Source organism: Penicillium robsamsonii (assembly GCF_028829455.1).
Source record: "Penicillium robsamsonii strain IBT 29466 chromosome Unknown utg000005l_segment0_segment0, whole genome shotgun sequence".
NCBI lineage: Eukaryota > Fungi > Ascomycota > Eurotiomycetes > Eurotiales > Aspergillaceae > Penicillium > Penicillium robsamsonii.
Window position 1 is genome coordinate 2,175,278 of NW_026643223.1, and position 21,334 is coordinate 2,196,611.

The 21,334-nt window shown below is 44.9% G+C and overlaps 7 protein-coding genes across 7 annotated transcripts; 2 read left to right on the plus strand and 5 right to left on the minus strand.

Moving 5' to 3' along the window:
* Positions 1–669: 669 nt before the first annotated feature.
* On the plus strand, positions 670–1,604 carry N7447_008863 (HAT dimerization; the record flags this gene model as incomplete). The annotated part of the gene is made up of 3 exons (XM_057233125.1): positions 670–902; positions 966–1,159; positions 1,480–1,604. 3 exons carry the CDS (start codon positions 670–672, stop codon positions 1,602–1,604), a joined length of 552 nt encoding a protein of 183 aa, XP_057082667.1.
* Positions 1,605–11,906: 10,302 nt separating this feature from the next.
* On the minus strand, positions 11,907–12,537 carry N7447_008864 (uncharacterized protein; the record flags this gene model as incomplete). The annotated part of the gene is given in 2 exon segments (XM_057233126.1): positions 11,907–12,507; positions 12,521–12,537. The coding sequence occupies 2 exon segments, from the start codon at positions 12,535–12,537 to the stop codon at positions 11,907–11,909; spliced, it is 618 nt and encodes a 205-aa protein (XP_057082668.1).
* Positions 12,538–12,875: 338 nt separating this feature from the next.
* Positions 12,876–13,146, minus strand: N7447_008865 (uncharacterized protein; the record flags this gene model as incomplete). Its single annotated transcript, XM_057233127.1, has 2 exons — positions 12,876–13,082; positions 13,129–13,146. The coding sequence occupies 2 exons, from the start codon at positions 13,144–13,146 to the stop codon at positions 12,876–12,878; spliced, it is 225 nt and encodes a 74-aa protein (XP_057082669.1).
* Positions 13,147–13,589: 443 nt separating this feature from the next.
* N7447_008866 (uncharacterized protein) lies at positions 13,590–13,837 on the minus strand (the record flags this gene model as incomplete). Its single annotated transcript, XM_057233128.1, has 2 exons — positions 13,590–13,677; positions 13,716–13,837. 2 exons carry the CDS (start codon positions 13,835–13,837, stop codon positions 13,590–13,592), a joined length of 210 nt encoding a protein of 69 aa, XP_057082670.1.
* A 394-nt stretch (positions 13,838–14,231) lies between these two features.
* N7447_008867 (uncharacterized protein) lies at positions 14,232–14,602 on the minus strand (the record flags this gene model as incomplete). The annotated part of the gene is made up of 3 exons (XM_057233129.1): positions 14,232–14,352; positions 14,391–14,486; positions 14,580–14,602. The coding sequence occupies 3 exons, from the start codon at positions 14,600–14,602 to the stop codon at positions 14,232–14,234; spliced, it is 240 nt and encodes a 79-aa protein (XP_057082671.1).
* A 181-nt stretch (positions 14,603–14,783) lies between these two features.
* N7447_008868 (uncharacterized protein) lies at positions 14,784–15,061 on the minus strand (the record flags this gene model as incomplete). Its single annotated transcript, XM_057233130.1, is given in 3 exon segments — positions 14,784–14,828; positions 14,891–15,018; positions 15,031–15,061. 3 exon segments carry the CDS (start codon positions 15,059–15,061, stop codon positions 14,784–14,786), a joined length of 204 nt encoding a protein of 67 aa, XP_057082672.1.
* Positions 15,062–16,728: 1,667 nt separating this feature from the next.
* N7447_008869 (uncharacterized protein) lies at positions 16,729–20,702 on the plus strand (the record flags this gene model as incomplete). Its single annotated transcript, XM_057233131.1, has 2 exons — positions 16,729–16,777; positions 19,768–20,702. The coding sequence occupies 2 exons, from the start codon at positions 16,729–16,731 to the stop codon at positions 20,700–20,702; spliced, it is 984 nt and encodes a 327-aa protein (XP_057082673.1).
* Positions 20,703–21,334: the final 632 nt, after the last annotated feature.

Consider the following 21,334-nt stretch of genomic DNA (forward strand, 5'->3'; position numbering starts at 1 on the left):
CTCATATAGGTAACAACCTTAGTGATGTTTTGCACCGGTTACTGGAGGAACGAAAACTTCTCGATCGTATTTTTAGCGTTACTATAGATAACGCTACTAATAACGACACTATGATACGCGCCTTACAAGAGAGACTGCTCTCTATCGGAGCTATTAGCTCTAGGGAATTAATAGTCCGGGTTCCCTGCATGGCTTATGTGATCCAGCTTTGCCTGAAATAGCTACTGGGACATATTAGGGCAGCACCTAAGAATAAAGAAGTCAGAGCCTTTTAGTCCGACACCTAAGCGCACGGGTTAAAGGATTCAATCAACTATGGAGACGTGGCTTATACACTAACAAAGGTGAGCCAAGATATTCACTTTTTTAATATACTCAGAGCACTGACAGCATTAGATTCGATCCTTTACGATCTTTGTTAACGTAAGCCTATAACGGCGTGATGCTTTTTTATGCCTCTAATCAGGTGGTACTCGGCTTTTTCCGTTACATGACGTTTAGACACGCTGGAATTCAACTTTTTTGATGCTTCGCCGAGCACGCCGGCTGAGAAATGTAATCGATAAATACTGCTGCGATCATGAATACTCGTAGCTTAAGGTTACCGACGTTGAATGGAGGCAAATTGACTACCTCGTTTATTTGACTAAACCGTTTTTTCAGTTCACTATGGCTCTGATGATGACTAGAGACGTCATAATCTATAGTGTGTTCCTTGTGTATAGGAAACTACTGGAGCATATCGAACGGTCGAATCGAAGATTGAAGAGAAAGATAACACCCTGGAAGAAAGATATGTATGGCGCGTTGCTTGTGGCGAGGCAGAAGCTGAAAGAGTACTACGAAAAAACCTACCGCGACCACGGTTTTCTCTATGGCACTGGAACATTACTTACCCCTCAGTATAAACTGAGTGCTTTTGATGATTGAGAGTACTTAACTTGCCATGAAGATACGTTAAAAAGGTACTGTGAATATTTAAGAGCATCTTTCACACAGTATCAGCAGCAGAACCCCGAGTTGCTATTCCGTACGGTCCAGCGATCTTCTAATTCGCATAGCACAGAGCTTAATCGGCTACTCGAGCCACCTGGTGCATCGATTTTCCATGAAGGAGTAGAGTATGACGAAGTGGACCAGTATCTTCGCGAAGGCACGAGTAATCAGTATAACACACTGGAATAACTGACTGACCTCGAATAGCTAATGTCCCTGTGTCGCCGCGACTTTATTGGAAAGAACACGAGCGCGAATTCCTAGTGCTGTCTCGGCTCGCACGAGACTTACTTTCAGTCCCTACCACCGGCGCGGGTGTAGAAAGGCTCTTTAATAGCGCACGAGACATTTATCATTATCGCCGAGGGTCTCTTCACGAAGGGACCATTTAAGACTTAATGATGTACATGTGCTCAGAAAAGCTCACACTAGAGGGATAGCAATTGATTCGTCTGGAGAAACCGTTGGAGAGCGAGAGCTAAGAGGCACTTAAAGAGGATGAAGCGTTAAAGGTAATCGAAGAGGATGCAGAGCCGATCAGCGACAATGAGGAGATTAAAGAGAGCGAGAATCTCGAGGGTAACTCTGAGCCAGAGGAGACATACTAAGTGGAGTGTACGGTGGTAGAGACCGGCCGGAGCTCTATACACAGACATATTCACGAACCTGAACAAGAAGAAGAGAGTATGGAGGAAGACGTGGTTGATTACGACGAAGCAGATTTACTTCCGCCTCTAATCATGCAATTGAGTGATAGAAGCCAGAAGAGATCTTCTGGTCGGGTAACAATGCCCTCCAGCAGACTGCGAGGTTACGAGGTATACTAGTCTTTATAATTAGCCAATTTGATTTTTTCAAGCCCTTCATGTTCCTTTCCAAATATTCACAGCTAGAAGCTAGTAGTTACGCCATCGAAATAATTAGATAATTGAAAATTACTGCATAACTTAGTGTAAAATGATCAGTCAGCTTTTTTTGCTTTTTTGGGTAATCGCGGGTACCCATTTGGGTCTTGGGTTGGGTTTCCCGGATGACAACCCGCCCACGGGTTTGCTGACTAAGACCCAACCCGGCCCATGGGCTGGGTTTTCGCGGGCGGGTTTTGGCGAGGCCTATGTAGGAGTGACAGATGCATCATGATATAGCGATGTGCCGAGTTGGAGATAGTTTAGACCGCCGTCTCTTCACCTATCCATAGCCTTGACTTGCTGATCCTTTAAAACCGCGGACACGAGAGACGCACTGGAAACTTGGGAACAACCTCTTCTCGCCAATTTTATACCGGAACGCTGATGATGGCTTCCTTACGGACTGATGCCCACTGGAAAATTACCAGCGATCCTTATTTTACCCAGCTTGGATTCCGGTGAAAGGGATCAGGTCATCGTCGTTGATGACAGCGGCGGCCGACAAATAAATTTATATTCGGATATTAGCCCTGAAAAATTATGAATTCATAGTATCTTGTTTAGCCGTCCTCGCATGTAGCGCCATTGCAATTCCTCCCGTAAGTCGCTTCTAGGGATTGGGTACTCAGTTATGGCGTCTATTGACGGGGGAAATTGGGCTACTACCAAAGGAAGACAGCTATTCTTTGGGACAGAATGTAATATTGATTTGGTTATCGTGGAATTGGACTAGCGGAGAGCTGCGAGGACCATACACCATCATCGAGAGACTGCAGATTCAAGATATTCCAAGTGGGTAGTCATAGATGCTCCGTTCACGAACGACGCCGCAATTAGACTTCCGCAGAACCCAGTACTGGGTCGAAACCTTCAACCCAGAACCCAACCCAGTACTGGGTTGGGTCGAAACCTCATAACCCGGACCCAACCCGGACCCAGTACTGGGGCCCCAATAAACCCAACAATAACCCAGTTGGACCCAACTTTGGCATAAATTCTGGCATAAACCTGCTTAGTTTTCCAAATAGAATACCGTTTTTTTCCCATGTTTTAGTTCATACCTAAGAATTTAACTCTTATCACCAAGAAGCCACTTAAAATTATAAGAAATCTCTATGTAAATAGTAGGAATCTGTCTATTTCTCTATCAAAAACCCCTTAAGATGCCATATTTCACATAGAATATAGTGTATGGGGCGTTTGGGAAGATACACCCTCCTGAAGTTATAGAAATATATATTTAACATGTATAGACCTAGTATACATTTTATAATAGATTTAGGGAGTAAAAAGAAAAGGTAACCATTTCTTCATTTTTTGATACTATTTATTGATTAAGTGAGAAAGTAGGCTCTCTTATTTACATTTATATTATAGAATAGATATTCAAACCCTACTGTATCTTGAATTGGCGGTTCTTAGACATTTAGAGACCCCATGAGGTGAAATATTTTAAGGGATCTACATAAAACTGGGGTGGGAATTAGGTTTTTACTGGGCTTTGACTGGGTTATCCGGGTTTTCGCTGGGTTATTGCTGGGTTACTGGGTCAGACCCATAAATCATAAGCTTAATAGACCAATCGGATAGTATAGTCATCTAGCCGGATATAGTCCGTTTGATCTATCAACTCCTAAAGTCAACCTTTCTTATTTATAATCTCTAATTCCTCCCTTACTTAATCATTCATCTTAATGCTGACCTTTAATTATGTCTCAAAGCCAGTTTTCAGACTTCCCATCGTCCTTTTATGGGGAACTTGATGATTCATAAGTGCCTACTCCCTCCGTAAGTATACAGACCTAAGAACCCTGGGAATCTAGTTTCCTCCGACCGGGTGATCTGACTCCTACGCCGGTTCCTTCTTCCCTTACGCGCGTTAGTCCCGACCGTAGGAAGACATTTCTTCTTTACGATAAGATGGTTTATTCGGAATGGGTGGACTGGTGGCTAGGGACTGAATATGGCACGAAAAATAAGATTAATTAGGACTCGAAACGCTATACAGAGATCTGGGATAGCTACCACTAGGTCGCTAAAATCGCCGATGGGGCACTAAAGGTTATGTGTAAGCGTTATGGTAAGATCCTAGAGCATCCTTATTCTACCAGCCCAGGTAGTATAGGTAGTAAAGTGCAGTACCATGGCACATTAACGATCATAAAGCATCTTAAAACAGCTGGATATATACGATCAGATAATAAGATGAATTCGGGGATTATAAAGTTTCTACAGAATGATGTAAAGTATAACCCCTAGCCCTATAAACCTATAGCCTTACTGATTCATAACGATTCGACCTCCTAGGTAGGAAATACAGCCAATATACCATTCTCAGTATAAGAATGGGAAGAAGATATCCTCCAATTCATTACCCTAAACCGCCTACCATTCAATCTCGTCGAACATACATCATTTAAACGTCTATTCCACAAAGCTCGCTCTGCCCCAGCCATTCTATAATTCCCCTCCGCCGATACTATGCGTCGCCGACTCGGGAGCATAGTTAAAGATCGACAACAGCGTATCCTTCGCACGCTACCCCCTCGCTCTAAGATATCTATTGCGCTTAACTGCTGGACGTCTCCCTTCTCGTAGGCATTTATGGCTATCACTGGCTATTTTATTGACGCCGATTGGGTTTATCGCGAGGTGCTTCTTAGGTTTAAACCGGTTTCCGGTTCACATACCGGTGATAAACTTAGTAGTGTTCTTTTAGAAACCCTCGTGGAGCACGAAATCAGCGATAGGATATTTAGATTAACGACGGATAATGCATCGAATAACAAGACGTTAGCTACTACTCTCCAGTAAGCGTTACCAGATGAAGCTTTTATTACCCGATAGACCTTGCCAACTCCCATCATTTGGTCCCATGGGACCACTCCCATGGGAGTAGATGGGACTCCCATATGGTCCCATGGGAGTGCCAAGAGATGGGAGTGAGGTGCTAGTCCGCTCCCATGGGACTTTGATGGGACTCCCATGGGACTGTAAACACTGCAAACACGTAGAAAAACGTGACCTGCATAAGATATGCAGAAATGCCCTGTATTAATGGGTATTTAGCTTACAGTGGGAGGTAGCATTGAATGATTCTGGATTAATTCCTCTCAAAAAGTAGTGTAATTATAGTATCCTGTGATTAAACTATCTAGTATACTCGTATAGATCTTCATCCCTACGCCGCTTACGATCTCTTTGGGGGCGTGCCTGACTTGTAGTATCGATGGCAGGCAATGGATGTAGTGCCGAATCATCATCTGACTCCTCAGCGGCCTCCTGATCGGTAACAATCTCTCCTGCTTCATCTGAGTTATCACCGTCCTCACCCTCGCTAATTGCCTCTGGTATACACTCAGGAAGTCCCGCCTCCCTTACCTCATCACCCTCAGTCCTTTCGTCCTGATTTAAGGTAGCCTCAGGTTGGAAATCCTCCCCAGTTTCCTCACTTTCAATATCAAATTTGGATAAACAACGAAGCATCATCAAATCCTGTATTGTTACTTCGTTCAATGAGCCTCGTCGATAATGGCAGATATCGCGAGCAGTACTAAAGAGGCGCTCAACACCGGCGCCAGTAGCTGGGATAGAAAAGACATCCCGTGCAACCGCTGCGAGTATCGGAAATCTATACTCATTCTCTTTCCAGAAATGGCATGGGTTTACTATGCTCCGTTCTATATATAATTAGCTTAGTTAAGTTATAATCATGATCATCTAAACATACCAGTATTAAGATATCCCTTAAGTTCTTCTTGCCACCCAGTCTTCGGCTGCGGTGGTGGCTCTGGTTGATCCTCCTCGAAGAGGCTCATCATTGCATCCGTGCTATGCGAGGAGGACTTTGCCTTTGTAAGCACTTGCTTTTTAGGCTGGCGTTTTGAGTAATCCTCCAAATGATTATGAAGAGACTTTTCATATATGTCATGCCAGGAGGAATCCATATTATCGACTTCACCTGCCCACTCTGGTCCTTTAAAGAATTCAAGTTTATGCTGAGGTGCAAGAATTGTACTAATTGCATATAGGCTGCCATGTGCTTGCTCAGTTGCTTTATAGTATACCGAGAGTTTCTTACTTCCGGCCTCAAGAGCCTTAAGCATAGCCTTTTTCCAAGGCACTTTCTTTCGCCGAAGTCGGGCCTGGGCCTGCTCAAAATGGGTAAATAGTCGGTTGTAGACCCGGAACACATCATGGATTGTTGTCGCCTTAATCTTTGATAGGCCAACCGTCCATTTGTAGAAAGGCTTTGTGATATGGAGCAAGTATTCGATCTGCCGCCATTCGCTTTTACCAAGCCGGAATTCGGGGCGCTGATGCTCTGCGCAATATCTTTGGTAGCTATCTGAAAGGCGATTGGCGCGCTGGAGCATAAGATATGTTGAATTCCACCGAGTGCGTACATCCTGGATCGGGGCAAGCCTCGGTTCTTCGCTTTGAAGATTTAGAAATGCCTCCCGTCGCTGTGGGCTGGCATTAATAAAAACTGCGAAGGCCCGTACCTGGCAGTATAGTAGTTAGTATTAGATAAAATTGTTAAAGGCATTAGTTACTTTACCTTAGCTAGCGTATAAATGATTCCCTTCTGTCTCTTTGCCTGTTGAAGAACACTCCCGTTTTCTTCCGACCATGTTGTTGCTGTCTTGTCGTTTTTTGGATCAGCCTTTATTAGGCCAAGGAGATCTTTCAGACTCAATTGAATCACATGAGCAAGACATGGAATCCGTACAATTTCAGTGAAATTAGGAAGCTCTAACCGTTCGATTGAATCACATAGACTATCGACTAAGGTCTTATTATTTGACGCATTGTCTGTAGTAATCGCAATCACTCGATTGGTAACCTGCTGTTGCTGAAGAACCTCAAGGAGAACGTCTGCTAGATAGGAGCCTGTATGCTGGCCGTGAACTGGCATGAAACCTAGAAGTATCTCATGATAATCCCAATTGATATCCACAAAATAGCCTGTGATTGCCATGAATGCCTGTTGGAAGGGTGAGGTCTAACAATCAAGGGCAATTGATAGCTTCGCTCCGGCTGGGAGAAGAGAAAGGAGCTTTTGCTGCTCTGTATGGACGATTGACTGGAGCCGACGCCGCGCGGTCTTTGGTGATAGAAGGGTGAGTTTTTGTTGAGAAAGCTGAGCCTCTGTAATTAGATCTTCAAAGTCTTTATGCCGGAGGATCTGAAATGGAAGGCGTGAGTTCGCTATAAATTTAACTTGGGCTCTTTCAAATCGTTGTTGGTCAAAGACTTTTCGGGTAGGCGTACGAGTAGACTAAATATAATATAGATATTAGTATCAAATCGATAGAATGTAGAATCGGACGTATATAATACCGTAAGTTCGAGCGATTGCTGTATATCCTGTTGTGTTGAAGCCTTTTTCGAGGCAACTATGCATGCGCGGCTAGATAAATGTGCAGTAAGTGACTTCGAACCATTTAATGTCGAGGATGGGTGCGAGAGCGCTTTTCCACACCTCCGACAGAGTGCCATTGGTTTCCCGGTTTGAAAGTGTGCTACTTGGTCAAAGTGCTCCCAAGTAGCAGAGGTATACCTTGCTTCAAAGTTCACTTTATGAAGCGGAGGGTGTGGGTGAGCACCTGCCGTATGGCGCCACCACTCAACGAAGTCGGTCTTATTCATTGTAGTCCAAAGAACCCAGAACTTTTGATGTTTAGGACCGATACGGCGGAGATTTGGAGGAATCGGATTCGGCTCTATTTGGAGGATTGAGGATTCTGGTCCGCTATAGATTGGCTGCTGGCTAATTGAATGATCTGGCGTAAGGGGGTCATCAATAATGCCAATGCTATAGACTGAAGAAGGTGGAGGAATTCCGGCGTGGGACAATGTGATCTGGGATGAAGGGCCAGCCTCAGCGTATAGTTCGTATTGCGACATACTAGAATAATAATTCTGTTGAACTAGAAGAGGGTTTAAAAAGCATATCTCTAACACCTACCTTTACAGTCGCGAGAGTCACGTTCGGCTACTAGTAGAGTTTAAACGAGTAATAGCGCGAAGATACATCACAAATAGGCTAGTACCCACTTATTATATGTTACTTATTGGTCTGTTCGACGGGACTCCCATGGGGGTCCCGCGGGACTCCCGTGGGACTCCCATGGGACTCCCATATAAAAGGGAAATTGATTAGATTTAGGGGTATCTATAATCCCCCACAACTTTAAGGGGAAAATTCTCACTTTTAAGCCTTCTTTATCCCGAAATTACTCAATAACCACGTAGTATGAATAGTTATTCTAAAGTGAATATAACTAATTTAGAGGTAAGGTTTCTTATGGTGCGGGAATTAAATATAATTTGTTAAAATCTTTGTCAAATTTATACTTTCTAAATAATATGTAGAAAATGTAGTGTAGTACCTCTCTGTAAATATATATTTTGCTTAACCACTTCCTTCTAATACTATGTTTAAATCTCCTTTGCGCCCAAAAGCCACCACAATCTAGTATATGAAGTTTTTTTTTTGAAGATGGATGCTTTTTGATATATACTTGAGTCATTTGTTAACTCTATTATGGACTATGTCATATAACAAAACCATATTGTTAGACATTGAAAGTAGGGACACTCATACGCCTGTAAATAACAGTATTTTATCTGATTACTTTGCAGTTTTGTGCAGCTGAAATAGGAAATCCTTGGCAAAATTATGCTAGCGTGGGACCATATGGGAGTCCCATAACTCCCATGGGACCCCCATGGGACTACTAGGGTAATGGGACCGGAATTTTTTTAGTCCCATGGGAGTAGATGGGACCAGGATATGGGACCAAAATTTTCTTAGTCCCATGGGAGTTGGCAAGGTCTACTTCCACATTAAACAAGGTCCGCTATCTTGCAGTTTATATTAACGCGAGTCCTCAGCGCCGAGAGACATTCTGTGGACTTCAGATAACCGATGTTAAGATTGTTCTAATCTAAGATGTAAGGACCCGGTGGAACTCGACATACTTAATGCTTCGTCGGGTAAAGCGACTACGCAGAATCTTTACTCTGTTCTGTACGGAGTATGATTATGAGGAGATGCTTCCTAGTGAATAAGAATGGCGCCAGATCGACTATCTGCTCTGTATCACTGAGCCGTTCTTCGATTATATAACACAGCTTTCAAAGACTCGAGACATCACAGCCCACTATGTGTTTATGATTTATAATAAACTGTTTGCTCATCTTAAACAATTAATGAAGCAGCTCCGACGAAAGGGGGTTATATAGAAGAAACAGATGCTTGATGCACTTGAAGCTGGGCGGATGAAGCTTAATGAGTATTACTCTCAGACTGATAGTATCCGAGGGCATATCTATGCTATTAGCACTATGCTTACGCCGGTAAATAAGTTTCAATTCTTCTATACCGCCGACTGGGATCAGCATTAGCGAGATGTTTATCGAGCTTCATTCCGCGAAGCCCTTACTCCATATTAAGCGCTGCTTATAAGTGATATCCAGGCTTCAGGAAGGTCTATCGCTGTAGCTGGACCATCCTCGATGCTTGATTCAATGCTTACTGGGCCTGGACCTGGCTAAGGTCTAGCACGGCTTCCAGTGTCTGATGAAATGAGCCAATACCTTAATAGTGGTAAGTGAACCTAATGATTGATTCCCTTTAGCAACCTAATACTAATTAAATAGATACTATTTCTATGAATCCCCTCACTTTCTGGAAAGAACACTAATCTCGCTTCCCAGCTATCGCTGCACTTACGCGAGATGCCCTTTCGTTCCCAGTAACTGGCGCAGGGGTTAAACGTCTGTTTAATACCGCTCGGGATATCTGCCACTATCGCCGTGGTAGAATGAAGTCAAAGACTATTAAAGATTTGATGATGTTCCTTTATACGTTAAGATTTGATATAGAGGAGCAGGAGGCGAAGCTTCTTAAGGAGTATTTTACGTGGGATGAGATCGAGGCAGCGAAAGAAGAGAAGGAGGGGAAGATTGACCTGATTAAGGATAATCTGATAAGTGATACAGAGGAGCAGGAAGCTGAGATATATAATCAGGATAAGAACCAGGATCTTATAGAACTAGATAAGGCGTCTGTAAGTGCCGGTGAACATAATGCTTAGCCGGATCCATCATTACCACCGAACCAGACGCAGATTCGGGCCTCAGGACGGAAACGGAAAAGCAGGGAGGATGATATCTTCGAATACCATTAGCATTGAGAATAGACATAAATCTAATCTGATGATCATGCAGTCGAATTTGATCTACTGAACCCTAAATTTACCGCGCTGAACGTAAGTCAAATACTCAAAATTACAGCTGGAAAACGCATAACTAATGAAATCCGAGATCTTAGTATGTTTGTAATGTTTACGACCCAATTTGGGGCCCCAACCCAGTACTGGGTTAAAGGGTTCGACCCAGAACCCAGTACTGGGTCGGAGATCTCGACCCAAAACCCAACCCAGCCCGGGTTGGGTCCGGGTTGGGTCCGGGTCCAGTTGGGTTTTGCGGAAGTCTAGCCGCAATCGAAGGATCAGTACTGCATGGCAGCGTGTCCTATGACCACGGAAGACATGGACTAGTCCTATTCACCTCAGGTACCATGGGTCCTCCCAAAGCAGTCATCCATTCCGGGAAAATCTTTACCAATGTGTTGAATATCGTTGAGTCTGTGGTGATACTATTCAATTATGCCACCGGCCCATCTTCTAGCCTCCCGCCTTCAACGATACAATCTACTCAGTCGTTCGAGGCGTAAAGTTACAGATCTCCCCGCATGGTTGGCCCGTCAAAAATCTTCGAAAGCCCCCGCTAACGCGATCTGCCAATATTACGATGCCACACTACCGTATGGACTCAGATGATGAGGATCTATAAGGGTAAACTTACCTCCCAGACTGACGAGCAACGACGGCAGATGGAAACAAATAGTTGCGCAATGCAAGTTGGGGTGGTGGCAACTTACCAACTAGTGTCAAAAAAAGTTGTGGAAAAAATAGCGAAATGGGACCGGTTTAGGGGGTGTTTACGGCTCCACAGAAATGGGGTGTGCCGTCCTAGAAACACCGCCATCCACGGAATGTCTGTCGCAGCTAAGCTGAATTGTAATCTACATGTTGGTATGGCTTGTCCTGGTTGGTATGCACGTGCTACTTCAATCTACGATATTGTCAACGTAACTGCCGTTTGGTAGGTACAGTGACTACGCAAAAGTGTTAACAACGCCTGGCCCCACACCCCCTTGATTATATAAGTTACTGCCGGTCTAAAACCTCAATAAATTCATACTATGGAATCTAATATGCTGTATACCACCCCTGGCTCTCAATGATAGCTTCCACCCGGTGTGGCATTGTCTCAGAGAGATGCTTCAAGTGCCGTAGCTCTAATTCATCCCATGCCTGCTGCGCTGTCGCTACCAGTATCTGTGGCGGTGCAGATCATGTAACCGTAATGTAAACAATTGTTTCCGTGTAACTTGCTGGGTGTATTAGGGTTTCGCCGAAACAGCCAACAATTTGCTTAAGTTGTTACCGCAACGATCTTGTTACCTTGTTTTGCCCACTGCATTTTCCGGATAGATCTGAACAAATACCACTAGAAACGAATCGATTATCATACCGCGGTGTATTCGCGAGCCGAAGTGAAAAGGAAGCTCATCATGCTTCGAACTTGCTGCCCTTAAAAGTGTGTGATGTTTGCCCCTCGAGTTTAACGTACGCCACATTTACTCTTTGTAGAACCAGTGTGATTTCTGCAGGCACTTGAGCCATCCATTTAGTCAATTATTTCTCATTCTCGCACAATCAGGGGTTTCTAAATGGCGCGGCAAGGAGTCTATCTCTAAAGGTCGGCAAAGGGTCAGACTACCCCGGCCGGTTAGCAAATTTTACAATCAAATAACAATCAAATAACAATCAAATGTAAGGAAGATATTATTGACTAATAAATGGTCTAGTTAACCTTCAAATTAGCCCGAGATCGGGTAGATCTCTGAGAAGGCTTCAATTCCATCTAAGCCTGTCGCAATAACGCCATATCAACATCCGCGAAATGAGGTCCGATCTGTCTCAGGGTCAAATTCTTCTTCTGTAAGTCACGCAACTTCCGTTTACTCTTTGCATTAAGCCTCTGGCGGGGTTTGCAGCTGCTCAGCCCACTTGCATGATGCTGAGGTGACTGAGTTTGTACCTTGGCTCTAGCGAGGCGCCTGCGAGGGCTGCTGGGAGGGACTTGATCATCACAAGGCAGGTTTTGCTCGCCGCCTTCTGCCCATGTAAGTGAGTGACTGTCGCCTTTGGACTTCGTAGTAGCAGCTTGGTCATAATTAGATAAAGAGGTGAGACATTCTTGCAAATCTTTCCTCTTCTCGGTGGCTTTAGTGACAGCACAGTATCTAACAGGCTGATTGGTAAATCCTGAAATAGGAGGATGCGGCTGGCTCATGCCACTGGCGGAAATTCTGGTGGCCTCACACTCTTCTGGTGGGGAAGTGAGTGAGTTTAGTGGGATGGCAGCTTGAACATAAGATCGGTGCGCATTATCCCTATTAATTTTAGGAGACTTGAGGATTCGCGGATTAATGACATTAAGACCTGGAGTTGTTGGCCCCGAGCTGGGTGAAGAACCTGCCTTCGAAAAGCATCGTTCCACTGCGTTACTCCTGCAGCTGATGCTATATTGGTCGTATGCACTTAGCCCTGAGAATTATCCTAGATTCTCTTCGACAGACGGAAGTAAGGTAAGAGCGGAGATAAAGGATCCTTCTGTTATATAATGCTCACGCTCTTGACTTAGAGGTGAATAATGTTAAATTCGGGCTTTCTTAGAACGATCATCCTGTGGATCTGTTAGAGATCCTTGGGCTTCTAACTTATAAGTGCGCTTTCTCTTATTAGAGAGCTTTAGATTTTGCCATATGGTTTCCTTAAGCCTATGCGCATCGTGTAAGTGATGTCGAAGATCACGCTCATCGCTGAAGGTTTAGGAGCATCCGCATATCGGCTTTATCGGGCTAAGCCGTATTTTAGCTAAGTGCTGCCGCTCAATGTGTTCCCTTAGGTTATCACTTCGCAGCCAGTATCGTAGACGTTCTTCCGCAGAGAGATCCGGGTCCCATAAGTAAAAGGCGTAGTATCCTAGACGAATGACGGTATAACGATATATGATTACTTCGCAATACTGCGCTTTCTAGGACTGGAGATAGGTATCATAATGATCCCGCCATTAAACTGACGTACACCATTCCATGCATTTATAGTAAAATCGCATCTCTGATTCTGGTATTTAAAGGCTAAAAGCTTTCTCGCGCCGAATACATCCGTGGATATGAGCACTTCTGTCACATTTTCTCAGACTAATAGAGTTAGTATCGACTAGGTTATTATTAGATCGGGGCGCTCACCTTATAATATTGATTTGGCAACCTTTTATAGGACAGAGACCCTAAACTGGGCTTTCATTTAGAAGGTATACCACATTAAAATCACGGACACACTGCGTCTGTAGATCTTAGATAAAAAGAAGTTTTTCGTTAAAGGAAAGCTCTTTAGTGCAGGACATAGCTATTGCGATTCGCGTAACTTCGGGTATAATCAGCATTTAAGCGCGTGTGTAAATGTCATTATCTAAGTGCGCCGGCTCTTCCTTTCCCCGGTTAATGATTTTCTGGTCTCTTTTCTCCCGTACCCACCGATTTTAATATTGCTTAAGCTCAGAAAGACGATGTCGAACTAGCGCCTTCCTGTATTCCAGCTGCTCGTGCTTAAGGGAGTTCGCATCGTGACTTCGCTTAAATAAGTCGATCCGATCTCTTATTCTTACCATGTCAGGTTTTTCAAGAATACTTTGCTTAACTTCTGCTGGTAATTCGCTCGGTAAGCCGCGCTCGTAAAATTAGACGTAGCCTTAGAAGTACTTAATATGGTCAGATTAGTCCGCCTCATCGAGAACAGCTGACACTGTATCTATAGAGGAGCAGTGGGCTTAATAATGCTCTGGAAAAGTGTCTGGTCCCTGGTGTGCCATGATTTAGGACACAGGTGCAGAACCATGCCTTCCTATAAAAAAACTTTAGTACTGTGGCCTCTTTCGGGTTTTCTTTCGTGGTTATAGGGACTGACTTTCGACTTTCTTCCCTAGATTTCGTCGGATGCAGTGGACCGTTGCCAGTTCACTAAAGTATCCCGCAGCGGCGAAGATTTAGCGTAAGCAGGGATAAAACTTTTACTTCGTTAAAGGAGTCTCTTAGGGTCCATCTGCCGTGGCATGTCTGAGGACTGGCTTTTCTAAGTACTCATCCTTCCATCGCAATGGAATTTCTCCATTTAAGAGATCAAATTATGCTAGATCGTCCACAGTGTTAACCCGAAAGAGAGCACCGTGTGCTAGTGCGAGGGAGAGAAGAAGGTAGCCTGATGTAAATTGCGGTCTGTTACTATCCCGGATACTAATCCCGAATCTAGAGCAATGATTAGTAAAGGAAATATCCTAATATACCTAAAAAGTATGCCACTGGGCTCTTTCCACTCACACAGTGTATTGTGGACATCGGTTATTCTTAAGCCAGACCTATTTAACCCGCCATCCCACCGCCTAAGGGGCCGTGGTTAAAGGAAATAGTACTAAGTCAATATGCTGGAATAGAGGTTAGTAGTAGACGACGTCGTTAGAGTAAAGAAAACCTACTTTATATCGAAGACCTCTTTCATTTTTGTCCTTACTGGAAGGAATGAAAGATCCGACTCTTACTCCAGTAAAGAGATACAGTTAAAGAGTAAATAAGATGACTACTTTAAGTAACCCAGGGATAAACGTTTGATGATCTGTCTGCCATAAAGACGAGACCGTTCTCAGGAAATCATGTTTTATGAAGTTTAGCTTCTCTTTCTTTTAGTTCACTATTATGCCTTCCGCCGTCAGAGTTTTCTTAATCCACTATCTTGAAATTAGTATGGCTATAAGGGTTAGGTCTCAGAGGGAAGTGACGATAGACAGACCGATTTTATTTCTTTTCGATCATCTGGGATGATTTTAGTCTTTATAAATACTTCAAATCCACTAAAGAACCGCTCGGCGCACGCCTCTACGGTTCTTACCGTTAGTCGTCCATTCTCGTTCAGTCGGCCTTAAATAGAACCAATGTACCAGCGGATAAATTCCTTAATCATCTCGTGACTTAGGGCTGGATAACTAAACGAGGTCTTGTAGGTTTTAAATCCATTCTCTGGGTCTTTTATCGATATAAGTTGTTGGTCTCGGCAAGCCTTTTGTCTTTCTCCCGGATTGAATCCTCTTGTCTGCGAGCTCCAGGAACATAACCGTTTCTTTCCCGTTATAGACGACGTCTCTCCTTTGCGATCTCATCGCGCTCAGCAAAAAAGTCTTTTCTGCCCATAATTAAGTGCGATGCCATAAGGGGGCAGGTATTCAGGGCAATTGAGCCCGGTATTGGTTCGACGTATTAAGGAAAGGCGCCGAAAGCGTAGGCGTGTGAATGATTAACATGCCATTAGGGCTGGGACATGGTCTGCTTTTATATTTGAGATTTCGAGCTCGAGCCACAATGATAGAATTCAAAAAGAACGCTTAACCGCAGCATCATGAAACAGAGGAAGCCCTCCACTTTCTCCTACGCCCCATGAGCATGACGTATCTCCTTCTTTCTCCTTCTTGATGAGATGGGCAGGGTTCAGAAAATGAGGGCGGGTGCGATGCTATCTACGAACTAAGAATCACAGTATAAACGACCCTGTGGGGCTGTTCCATCAAAGGTATAGTCTACGGTGGTCTGAGTGATCAGAGTTGCTCACTGATTGGACACAGAGGGTCACTGAGTAATCAGTGAGCATCCAATGAGCATTTACATGGTATCAGTCATCATGCACGTGACTATTCTGAGCTGATCACTGACTCTGAGCTCGTGCTAATATCTACTCTGAGAGCCTGAGTCTGAGCGCCCTCATTAAAGCGGCGGCAGCCCAAATAGGAAATCCCCACCCGCCAGGGAAAATCCGGTACATATAGGTACATATATATCACTAGAAAGACCACTAGAAAGACCACCAAAAGAATCTTAAGAAAACCGCACATGCGGCTAACTGTTCTTGTTAACTATCATATACCTTACCTTATAACTACCCACATACTTACTAAACCTATAGATGTATCTAGTATTCGTAAGTTACTCCTTTAACGGGGAATCTACTTGCTCGCTATTATGCGCAATATGGATAATATCATCTACTTCTAGTATCCTAACAGGTCGTTGTCTTGATGGTCCCTAAAAGCCCTGGCACTTATAGAAGCCGTCCATTTTTCCCGTGGGCCGTGTCAGTTATAGAGTAGGCAGAAACACCAGATACCCAAGAGAATGAATAGCTTGTGTGATCACAGTCTCGATGACGTCCATCTTCGCTGATCCTATGCCTCAAGACCAACATTTTTTGCCTCTGGTTAGTATGACATTTTACAGGGGTGTTAGTCAAATGTTGTCTCAGAACTGGTACTTGCAACCCAAGCAGCAATCAACAACATGGGATCCAGAGCTAGCAACCCTCTGCCGATCCTACATTTTGTCTTCATCGATCTAGAATCCCTCCTGATACTGATGATCACTGCCTAAAACTATTGTGGTATTTGTGCTCTCATGACAAGTATCTCGAGTATAATGCATGGTATGTATGATTACAACAGCGAATAAATTAATTTTTGTTTTTCCCGGGCCACCATCTTTTCAGCATTCGCAACTGGGGTGTTTTTAGATTGGCTGTTTCGACGACAGGCTCAGAATATGTACCTGGATCCTGACCTGAATATACGACGTGTGGAGTTTCCCATGGAGAAGATGAGCATTGAGCTTGATATTCCTGTGCTAGCTCTGGCTTGTACGTGTCAATTCTCCATTTAAACTTTTGAACAAGCGCTCGATAATTTTTTCCATATTCTCGAGATCCTCTTCAGCTCTTGGAGATCAACTGTTAATCAGATGGACATGATGTTACTCATGGATATCTACTCAAATTCTCCCGCCGCTGCAAGAGCAACCTCCAACGCCGTTCGATGTCAATTGGGTAGGTATCTCGGCCGCTATACTTCCACTCTTGCCCAAGATGAGCAAATGTTGGTTCTAGCGTCCATTGACGTGGCTCGGGTATTTCGTGAGATCACCACTGGTGTGGTGATTAGTACGGATACAGAGTACAGCTTTGGAAAAGCGACGGTCTAGAGTCGCAAATGATCTCTGTTATTTCTTCCCAGTGGAAACAGAACACTCTGCTGGGCATCCCGGCTGCCCGCATACTGGCAGGCAAGTAATCCTAGTCCAAGTGCGATATAGATGCGCTGTGCGGAGTACATCAGCCCACTTCTCTAGCCACTGTAAGCACTTATTCCAACCCACCAACCACCCACTTTGCCCCGCGCACCCGCGTCGGGTATCATTCCATCCCACCACAAAATCCCCTCTACCCGAAACTCCATGCAGCAAGCCGCCGCTAAGCACGCCTTATTGACGGGCTCGCAAGCCACTGTATGCGACACTAAACCCCCTACGCCGGGCTTCGAGTAAATCTCCACAATGCGCAAGTCAACCGGCTGTATAATTGGTGACATGTGTCCCAGGTCAGGGATTAGTAACCTGCCGCGGATATGTGGGTCACTCATGTTTGAGATTATGCTGGTAAGCTTGTCTTTTTGGTCTGCTGCAGATGCGGGTCGCTTTCCTTTTGATAAGGGGCGGACACGTTATCGACAGTTTTGGTCCATAAGGAAGAAAGAGATGGGATTTGATATATTAACATTGGGGACCGTGGGAACTCCGAAGGGATCCGACTGACACGTAGCTTTGTCATGTTGGGCGAGGCCATGGGAAATGAGACCCGCTTGCTTTGTTGGCTGTGTATTTTGTTTGAGATTTTTTCTCCCTCATATTGGGATAGAAATATTCCGAATGGGCTTCAAAGGCTGGTCTCACTGCGTCAGATAATTTCCGTGGTGGGGGCGAAGGGCCGAGGCTATGGTCTCAAAATTTCCCGTGGACTTGACCTCGAATTTGAATTGGGACTATAGACTTCTCGTTAGTAAGTTCCACTCTCTTCATGTAGTACAGCAGAAAGTCCGAGAGGGTGCAAAACTCACAATATGTTGTGGCAAAGGGTAAAGCTGCCAAAGTTTACTACCTCGATTTACTTTCTAATATTAGGAGTAGCAAGTATCAGTGTTATTCGCCACTTACAGCCCACCAGTTATTTGATTCTAAATACACATATTCCAAGGGGGTGAGAGGTGAAGAAGATCAGCTCTACAATATGGATATGCACCTAGGCACGGTACGCAATAATGAAACCAAAGCCAGCCCGTTCTGCAGCTAGCCCAATCAAGACTTATGGGCAGGTTGCCCCAATTCACTTTTTGTGCCTTCATTGGTTCGCCCGTGACTCTAGCGTGTCGTATTGTTTCGATGTCACTCTGGAGGATTACGGTTCATTTGGATATGAGATATCCTGTTCTAAAGATACTCAATTATGCAGCCTTGTAACTAAATGCGTCACTCCGGCAAAGGGGTAGCTAGATGGGTCGGGAGCTTGGACTGTGATCCGAGACATGTATGCACACCAGAGACCATCATGAGGTTGTATCAAGCACCTAGAATACATTGTAAGGAGGTTCCGCCCAGTGTGCCAGCCAGTCAGCGTCAGCGGGTTTCTCCTTCCTCACGTAGTGATAGGTGTCGGGTGATGCGGCGGACTAGGCAACGCGGATTGTGGTTGGCTGGATGGAATATCCTATCTACCTTGGGGACAGATTGGCTTTAGCAGAAAGCCCTAGAGATGTAGACGGATGACATGAGTCGGTAGTCGGGACGTCACTGTGTTGAGTGAAGACGCGTGCGAATCAGAAATGACCAGCTTGACGCATGACACCCCCAGTCAATCAATCGCAACTGGACAGGGATCTTCACCCATTTTCACTCTGGGCGTCCATTCTCGCTAAATAAAAACTGGATTATGTTGATTTGTGATAAGAAGAAGTCATAGTTTTTTTTTTTTAAAAATCCCTTTGAAGGAACTTATAGGTCACCAGGCAGTTGCGCGTGGAGAGAGAGGTGTACCTGGGTGAAATATTAGTTTCACAGGTGCCTGGGGGCTTTTAAGAAGGGCATTTCCTGGATCTTTCACTGCTTTTTCTCACTGCTTTTTTTTCACTGCTTTTTTTCACTGCTCCCATTCAAATTTTTTTTCTTGGGGATCTAACATGCTCCACTATTAAAGCGGCACTTTCGTCATCCCGTCTCTAACCTTGGATTGAGCCTTGAAGTCGAACGTTGTAGAGGGCACCGGAGTCCTCGGCATTAGAATCTAGTAAGTGATTTTTTATATTTTTTATATTTCTTATATGCTTGGGTATTTTTTGGTATTTTTTTTACGTTATCTTCATTCTCCGTATTTCGTCATTTTGCAATTTCATTGCTATTCTTGACAATTTGGTGGAGTTTTCCCCCCGCAAGTGCTTAATGCACACTAACCGGGCCAAAAAAAAACAGATGCCAAAACATTCTCCCTCAGATTCCCCTTTTTCATTCTCTTCCTCGTCTTCCTCGTCTTCCTCGTCTTCTTTCTATCTCTCATCACGTAGTAGCTCATTTTCCCCAAGTAAGTGGCTCAATTACCCTTTGACTATCTTCCCCATTTTGAGATTCCGGGTGTTTTCCCCCTCTCTCACCATTGGTCTACTCCCCCTATGGGATCTATATTCTCAAACCTTCCCCCCTCTCGTGACATATGTTCAATTATTCTGTCGGCTATCGCGATACGATTTCATACATTCCTCGCTAAACACGTGTGGCATTCTCATTCCCAGGCTGATCAAATTTTAGGCCTATCATCAGCCTCGTACCGGCGCTCGGCATTCCAACCAAGAGATCATCTTGAAAGTCTGATCACCAAACACGGCTACCCCACACCTGTGTCACTCTCTTCCCTGCGAGATCTGACAGCCACCTCGTCTACTTATACTCCTCCTTCACCTCGGCGTTACCGGGATACTATCCCGATCGACTTTGACCCGCTTACCTCATCCTCACCTACAAGACCTATTCCAATCCCAAGACGCCCCGGTCCAATATACGACCTTCCAGTAACACCACTCACCGGTCGATTTGATCACTCTTATTTTGACGATTGGGAACGTGCATCTCAATCCAACTCCCGACAAATCCATTCAATCCGACCTGTTCGTCGCCATCCATCGCGGCCCCTGTCATCCTCCACGAGGATGCGTTCTGATAACTCACCTTACTACTCCCCGGCTACCTCGCCTATTATGTCTCCACGACGCTCAAACTCTCCCCAACCTCGCTCTCGAACCCAGAACCCATCCAAGGCCAAGCAAACCCAGAACTTCCATCTCGGTAGCTTGCCCCGGTTCCATCCCGCTGTATATCAGTCGAACAGCACTTCCCACACCGCTGCTTCCCAGCCTTCATCTCCTCGCCAGTCCCGGCAGACTGTCTACCGAACTACAGCTGGGTCACGCGACATGATGTGGCAGTACCGTGAATTCATCGAGGGCGTTCACCAAGGTCCTTCAGCGCCCCGTTTGGACCCTCTGGTTAGCCCGGGACCCGTCACGCCCCTGGCGCTAGAGGCGGGCGATTACCTCGCCCATGGCTCGATGAACAACACATCCGAGCGGACTCCACGAGATGTCACAAAGAACCCCGGCCCTCCAGCTGAGCTGGTGGAGAAGCTGATTGCCTATGAGGAGAAGGCTCGGCAGATGGCTCGAAAGCCCGCCAAGGGCCGGCAATAGACTTATCCCATCCTGGCTTTGCATCAAAGGCTACTTTTGTTTATTATCCATTAGAGAATGGGCTTCCTTGGAACTCTTTTTTTCGTGCCTGTTCGTTTTATATCTGCTTTTTGGTGTTCTGGGACAAAATGAGCTCACCCCACAGGGCGGATACAGTTTGCATGGGGCCTCCTTTTTATCGTTTTCTTGTTCTCATTTTTTGCATTCTGGGCATTCTCACTCATCAAACATCCTCGGCCTCGCGTCGACTACTGCGTTTGATCTTGCATCACGACCTCATGTACCTAAATTATATACCCCACTCTAGTCCAGTCTCTGGACCTTGGCATATCCAAGTGGAGCCCAAGTATCAACCTTCAATATGAAGCACATCCTTTTTCAAACTCTTGGTTTAGCCATAGTGACAGCTACCCAGCCTGATGGTATGGTCAGGGTCCTTCCAACGTTATTTGTCCGCCACGCCTTCCGTATTGCTAGATCTGGAGTGCCTTTTGACCTTCAGGTAATCTGGGCGATGATTTTTTATCTTGTTAAAAGAAATCGGTCCGTGTATGACTATCCCTAAGCTTCCGAGTGCCTTTTTGTCTTTGGGGTTAGTCCCGGGTTACCCAAATTCCATAGGGATTAAAATG